Source organism: Leptopilina boulardi, unplaced genomic scaffold (assembly GCF_019393585.1).
Source record: "Leptopilina boulardi isolate dan_hultmark-lab unplaced genomic scaffold, ZJU_Lbou_2.1 LbouV2_332, whole genome shotgun sequence".
Classification (NCBI taxonomy): Eukaryota; Metazoa; Arthropoda; class Insecta; order Hymenoptera; family Figitidae; genus Leptopilina; species Leptopilina boulardi.
In genome coordinates, this window is record NW_026137899.1 from 4275560 (window position 1) to 4283230 (window position 7671).

General features: G+C 36.4%; 1 protein-coding gene across 1 annotated transcript; it reads left to right on the plus strand.

Moving 5' to 3' along the window:
• Window positions 1-2889: 2889 nt before the first annotated feature.
• LOC127285386 (uncharacterized) lies at window positions 2890-6941 on the plus strand. The gene is made up of 3 exons (XM_051311367.1): window positions 2890-3054; window positions 5116-5899; window positions 6115-6941. Exons 1-3 carry the CDS (start codon window positions 2890-2892, stop codon window positions 6939-6941), a joined length of 1776 nt encoding a protein of 591 aa, XP_051167324.1.
• Window positions 6942-7671: the final 730 nt, after the last annotated feature.

Below are 7671 nucleotides of genomic sequence, written 5' to 3' on the forward strand. Positions count from 1 at the left end.
ATAGACTTTACCATGTCATTTTTTTAAAGCAGGATATTTTTGTAATATTTCTTCTGCATCTAACTTTTTTGTTGATGTCATTCGCACTTTTCTTGTAGAAGGAAGTTCATCTTTCACAGCAACTCTTTTTTTTGGATTCGTTTGCTTCTCAGTAGAAATAGGTTTGGCTTTGTAAGATTTGTTATCCTTACTTTTATAATATTTACAACTGTTTTTCAACCGACAACGAGTTTGTTCCTACATAATATAACAAAAAAAGTTACTCTCTGTTCACGCTAACTTATCTCAATATTACCGATCTTATAAGGATGAATATACGGCTCACGAGCGTCTTGAACGTAAGTGGCGGTGTTTCGTACCACAAGTGGTACGGAGTTTGTCCCATTTGTGGAAAAATCGTTTGTCCGTAAAGGCCAAAGCAGAGATGAAACGTAACCGGCATCGCAATCGTAAACGAAAGAATGACTTAGAGAAGGATAGGTATATTGTCTATCCTACCCCAACTCATACTTCCGTTTACCATTGCGACTGCGATTCTGGTTACGTTCGGATTCTGCTTTAGCCTTGACACTTGTTGGACAGACTCGGTGCAACTTGTGAAAAGTGGTTTATTTGAAGGGTCATTCACAATTATAAGAATTCATCAATCAACAACATTCTTCATAATATATGTACATTCAATTTTATCATAATGTAATATTTATTATCAGGATTTAAACTATTATTTACATACTTTCTTCATGCAAAAGTTGTTGATGACTAAATTCTTATAATTGTGAATGAACCTTCAAAAAACCACTTTCTACAAGTTGCACGAAGTCTGTCGAACAAGTGTCAGGAACGAACCAGTTTTCCACAATTTGAGCAAGCTGCGTGCCACTTGTGGTACAAAATACCGCCAGTTGCTTCTGAGACGCTCGTGAGCCGTACAGGCTTTCGTACTCTTTTTAATTTTCATAATTAAATAAGTCAAATAAAACGAAAACATTCGGACAAAGAATAAAAATTTATTTATTCCATTTTCAGGGTATAATATGTCTTCGTGTTTTTGACTTATTGTTTTGGTAAGATTTATAATTACTATTTATTTTTATTTATTAACTTATTGTTTTTTATTTGTATTTTTATTTTGTTTTTGTATATTTTTTTATGGACTCCCTGAAGAGGAAATCATTTCGATTTTGAAACGTTGGAGTAAATAAATTTTTATTTTTTTCTCTTTGTCCGAATGTTTTCGTTTTATTTGACTTATTTAATAAAAGATCTCGGACGTTAAAGATTAATTTCTCAATTTTCATAATTTTACCAAACATGTGAATAGGCTTTATGGAGTGGTCACACCTCGCCTGCAGGAGAAGTTGCCCATGGCAACCGTGTAAGAATAAGAGAGATAGAAGATTTTCCATCTCTCTTACTCTTACAGCAACTTCTCTTGCAGGCGGGGTGTGACCGCTCCATTACTCTAAGTAGACTCACACTAGGATCGCCATATCGAGACTTGAAAATTTCTGGAAACTTTTTACACAATAAAGTTGAAATTTCCCCAATGATGAATGACTGATCCAAACCTGCATTACATATATTTTTAGCTGTCATTCTAATGATACAGCTTTTCTGAGACTCAGTCAATTCGCTTTTTTCATCCATTACATTTTGAATATCATCAGGGAATTTCGTCGGAATCAAATAACTAAAGTCAAGCTGGAATGTAAATCACGTAATTAAAAAACTTACTGCAATTGATAGAAATTTTTAAGACCTTTTTCCAATAGGATCTAAAAGCATATTTCGCAAATCCGTTCCGTTGATTCTAGCATTGGTTGACAGAGTAACCACCCCAAAGCGGTTACTAAATATGCTTTTGGAATCCTATGAGAGAGAGAGAGTGGCGTTTAAGGTGTGAAGACCTAAGCACAACTGAGTCGGGTACGTAAGACTGTTGTGGGATATGTAACATTTGCATACATTTTGAGGTTAGGAGCCCCATTCGTTTCCCATACCCGACTCTATTGTGCTTCAGGGTGCAGTCCCGTAATAGCGTGAAACGGAAAACGTTTAGCCAATAAGAAATTTCTATTAGAATGATTTCCATTGAATCAGAAGTTTCAATTGGCTAAACGTTTTCCGTTTCCCGTCTTTACGCTGACATGGGATTGGCCCTTAAGGCTGCAGTTCAATGGCGTTGCGTTTTATAAGTAGGCCATGAGTGCAAATATAGAAAATTTATATCTGCATCTCTCTCATACTCAAAGTCTTAAGGGCCAGTCCCATGTCAGCGTAAAAACGGGAAACGGGAAACTTTTAGCCAATAGCAACTTCTGACTCAATGGAAATGATTCTAGTAGAAATTTCTTATTGGCTAAACGTTTTCCGTTTCACGCTATCATGGGACTGAACCCTAATGAACAAACGCGCGTTTCAACGCTCACATGTGGCTTCCCCCTAATGATAAGTTGGCGTGAATGCGTTGCGTTGGTTGCTATATGTAATATTAGAGAATTTACTGTTTCAGTTATCTTGATAATTTCTTCTTCTTCACTGTCTAAAGATATGTTTTCAGATAATTCTTTAGAAGTAGACGGCCTAGGTACGTCGATAGTGTTAATTGAAGACGACTTATCGCTGCAAGTCCAAGTCTGAATGCCGCAAGCTTTATTGCTCACGTAACGTGTTGACTTTTATTTTTTCAAGATAATTGATAGTAAAGAGTAATTAATTATAAAATTATGTGTAATTAATTATTAATTTAACAATTAATCAACTAAAAATGAGTAATTACTATCAATCATCTTAAAAAAATAAAAGTCTAGATGATGCGCGCGCAACAAAGTCTGAGTCTTTGGGTGGAGTCACAAGGCAGCGTTTTGCGTTGTGTTTTGTAACTAGGCCATGAGTTTGAGAGAGATGGAAATATACGTTCGATATATTTGCACTCATGGCCTAGTTACAAAACCCAACGCAAAACGCTGCCATGAGAGTCCACCGTTACCTTTCGGACTTATTGTAGAAGCTCCATTAGGCCTTCAACTCTGCTTCCAACAACGGTCACATGGGGTAAGGGAGGTGTGGGGAGTTGTAGGCTCGACGCTTCCCCTCTCTCTTTCCCCACGTTCATGACTGAACATAGTAACGCGGAACGCGACTACCTTTCTAGATAATATATGACCCATGTTAGAGTTGCGCAGTGATGTACATATGTAAGTGTATGTAGTGTATGTAATGTAATGTAAATCTATATGTAAGTGTAATGAGAATTAAGATAGTATAAATCCGGCAGTCGTTGGTACAACACATGTACCCTTGTTACTTTATAACCTCATTTCTTTTATCTATAATAAATGGTGTTAAATATTAATTGTATATGGAATCAGTTTTATTATTATTTTAACAAGTGGGAAAACCTTCTGGTCATTTTATATATTCTAACAATAATTCCCACATTGGTGACCCCGACATGGGCGTAATATATAATATGACGCCGTCGAGCACGTGTCGTGTGTGAAATTTTGGAGCCAATTTTATCTTCGATTTTATTAATCATCCAACGAATATTCGACGAGAAATGGATAAACAAAAAATCTAAGTATTTTTTAACACCAAAATTTTCTGAATTTTTAAATGTTTTAATTCAAAAAAAAAAAAAAAAAAAAAAAAAAAAAAAACGAAATACATTTGGTGCCATGTGCACATTATATCTGCCGCCATTTTTACTCCAAAATGGAATTTTTCAACTTTTAACACCTTCCATCGATCAACCGCATTTGTCTTGATCCTGACGGAAATATTAATAATATTTATTGTTGCTGTCGTGGATTTTATAATTTTTTACGTTTGTCGACAAATGATTTTGGCATTCCTGGTCGAACTATATAAGGACTAACCTGGCATGAACTTGGCAGCCCATTTTCGAGGTTCCAGATTTTTTAAATTATACACGCTATCAAAGAACGGCGCATGGGCAGAACATTCTTGCCCATGTACAATGTATGTACCTGCTTTTTTTCATACCTTAAGCAAAATAACAGTTTTTTGAACTGTCTGCTGTCTCTGATGAGATTCCTTTTTTTCACGCTGTCCTTGGTCCGTATCTGCGCGGTTTTGACATCGAGGTGATGTTTTTTGGGACCTGTCAAAAATTGACTACAGCTGAAAAAAGGATGTGCTACAAAATGGAGCTGTTTATCCGGTTCACCTTCCGAGTCTTCTCCGAGGATCGATTCATCATCTATGGAATCTTCATGATTTATATTTGCTTACTGGCATTTATGTTGTTGTAAGTCTCCGAAAAATTTTTTTTTACGAAAAATTTTTTTTTTAATATTTTTTTTTCGAACAAAATTTTTTTTTTTAGAACAATATTTTTTTCTCTCAATATTGTTTTTTAAATTTTTTTTTTGAGAATATTTTTTTATTCGAGACGACATTTAAAAATTTATCCAATTATTTTTTCAAATAAATAAATTTTTTTTTGTTTTGTTTTATTGTTGGTCGACGAAGCACAAGGAATAATTTATTCCACGTTATATTTTAAAATTTTTTTTTGACTCTTCAAACTTAAAATTTTTTTTAAATTTTTGAATAAGGCGTTCAGCGCCTGTATTAATAATTGATTTCTCGATTAAAATCTTGAAAATGATTAAAAATTAATTTATTTAAATTAAAACAACATTTAACATTTTTTTTTAAAAACAAAGAAGAATATTTTTTCTTACACTTTTGACACAAGTATATTGTGAACATTAAAAATGCGAATAGTATTAACAACACCAGTCTTCGTCGACAACATTATATGGTTTTGTGCATTTTATTTTTGTATATGCCTTATCATGTCGTCATCCTATTTATATAATATTTTTTTATATTGTTTTTTGTAAATTAAAAAAAACATTTGTGATCTGTGTTATGTGTGTCCGCGAATTTTTCGATTATGAAAATTATTTTTTTAATCATTGCTCAATGGTATGGACATTCAAGTGATTACTTTTGAATAACTTTTACAGATATTTTTACAGAAATTTTATTTTTTATATCTTTTTAGAAATTTTTTGATTTTCAAACATTTTTATTCGGAGTTTAAAATATTTTTTTACAATGGTTGATAATATTAATGATCAGTCGACTTCTACTTCGAGGGGAAGTGAGGTATTTCAATTCGGAATGATGAATCCGGCCGGTGCTGCCCCTTTGGATGAGGCACACGTTGACAATTGTCGAAGCATTAAACTTCCTACTTTTTTTCGTTCTGACCCGAATCTTTGGTTTATGCAAATCGAACTGATGTTCGACTGCAATCGCATTAGAAGCGAACGCCAAAGAGCTGGACACATTGTTTCAGTATTAGATTACGAAATTGTTCAAACAATTAGTGATTTGTTAAGCGCGAATCCTCCATTGGAAAGACTTTATACTAGTATTAAAGAACGGATAATTACCAATTTTTCTGTTTCCCCCGAAAAAGAATTGCGTTCAATTCTTCGTGGTGAGATCCTCACTGACGGTAAACCGTCCCTGATCCTGAGTAAGATTCGACATTTAAGTCGCGGCCGATGTTCCGAAGAAATTATTAAAGCAGTCTTTTTAGATCATTTACCGGAAAATTGTCGGGCAATATTAGCCTTATCAGAAGTCGAGGACGTTAGACGGTTAGCACAGGTTGCTGATAAAATCATGGCAAACACATCTTCCACAGAAAGCACGGTTAGCGCAGTTTCCACGGAAAGCGAAGTTTTGAAAAAGATTGACGCTCTTACCAAGAGAATCGACGAAATATCGTTTAAATCCCAACCTCGAAGAGATTCGCGATCGAGATCGTTTTCCAAAAATCGAGATAAATCGAGAAATCGTTCTGGACATTCGCGTGATAAATCGCGTGACCAATCGCGAGACAAACGTCATGATGGTAAATGTTATTACCATTTCAAATTCGGGGAAAATGCCGAGTATTGTAAACCGCCTTGCTCATATAAAAAAAAACTTAACCCTAAACAAAAACCAAAACCTGATGCGGAAAACTAACCTCGCCGCACCGAGTTGAGACTATCGATGCGACGAATAGTAAAAAACGTCTCTTTGCCAGAGATCGTAATTCTGGAATAAAATTCCTTATCGATACAGGATCGGACATTTCTCTTCTCCCTGCCGATGGTAGATCCAAGAGAAGGCCAGCCGATTATGTGCTTTATGCAGCGAATAATTCGCTAATAAACACATACGGCGAACGCCGACTTTCATTGAATCTAGGACTTAGACGTCCATTAAAGTGGAATTTTTGTGTAGCATCGGTGCCCTATGCCATCATAGGAGCCGATCTACTAGCCCACTATGGACTAAATGCCGATCTTCGTAATCGTAGGCTCATCGATACTCAAACGGGTTTAGGTTCGATATGCGTTCTTGGTTTGGATTCGTTAAATGGTATTAGTACTGTTAACAAATCGAAATCGTATGCAAAACTTCTAGCGGAATTTCCTAGCATTACCGGTTTGGAACAAAGTTCTGGTGTTGCAGCACGCGGTGTTTTTCATCAAATTGAAACCACAGGTTTCCCGGTATCTGAACGTCCCCGTCGTTTATCATCTGACAAATTAGTTTTTGCAAAAAAGAAATTTATGAGTTGGATGGATGAGGGTAAATGTAGACCAGCCAAGGACCAATGGGCATCACCTTTACATATGGCCCCTACAAAAGACGGAGGTTATAGGCCATGTGGTGACTACCGTAGGGTCAACGCGCAGACTATCCCCGATAGCTATCCAGTGCCTTATTTGCAAGATTTTACCTCGAATCTCCACGGGAGGACTATTTTTTCTAAACTCGATCTGCACGCGGCATACAACCAGATCCCAGTTGCGCCTGAAGATATCCCAAAAACGGCGATAACAACACCTTTTGGTTCGTTTGAGTTTCTCGTTATGACTTTCGGTCTCAGAAACGCGGCTTAGACGTTCCAGCGTTATATTAATCAGGCTATGCGTGATTTGGATTTTGTTTTCGCTTACATCGATGACATACTCATCGCGTCATCAAGTGAGGAAGAGCATGAGTGTCATTTAAGAATGGTTTTCCAACGATTGAAGGAATTTGGTCTTCGTTTGAATCTTGAGAAGTGTTCTTTTGGTGTTACCGAACTTGAGTTTTTGGGACACATAGTAAATTCTGAAGGAATTAGACCGACAACTGAGAGAGTGAGAGCAATAGCTGAATATCCGAAACCAAAAACTGTCGTTGAATTGAGACGTTTTTTGGGCTAGGTAAATTTTTACCGCCGTAGTTTACCTCAGGCAGCTCAAGCTCAGCGTCCATTAAATGTTTATTTGCGTAATTCTAAAAAAAACGATCAAACGAAAATTGATTGGTCCCCAGAAGCCGATGAAGCTTTCAAAAAAATCTGTCATAGCATGACAGAAGCTGTCCTTTTAGTTCATCCTGATCCGCAGGCACAAACCCGTTTGGTCACTGATGCATCCGATACAGGAATGGGAGCTTCAGTCGAGCAATTTCAGGATGGCTCATGGAGACCATTGGCCTTTTTTTCGCGTGGTTTTACCCCCACCCAGCAAAAGTACAGTACGTACGACCGGGAATTGACCGGAATTTTCGAATCAGTAAGGTACTTTAAACATCTGCTCCAAGGTCAAACATTTAAAATCGTCACTGATCACAAGCCTCTCA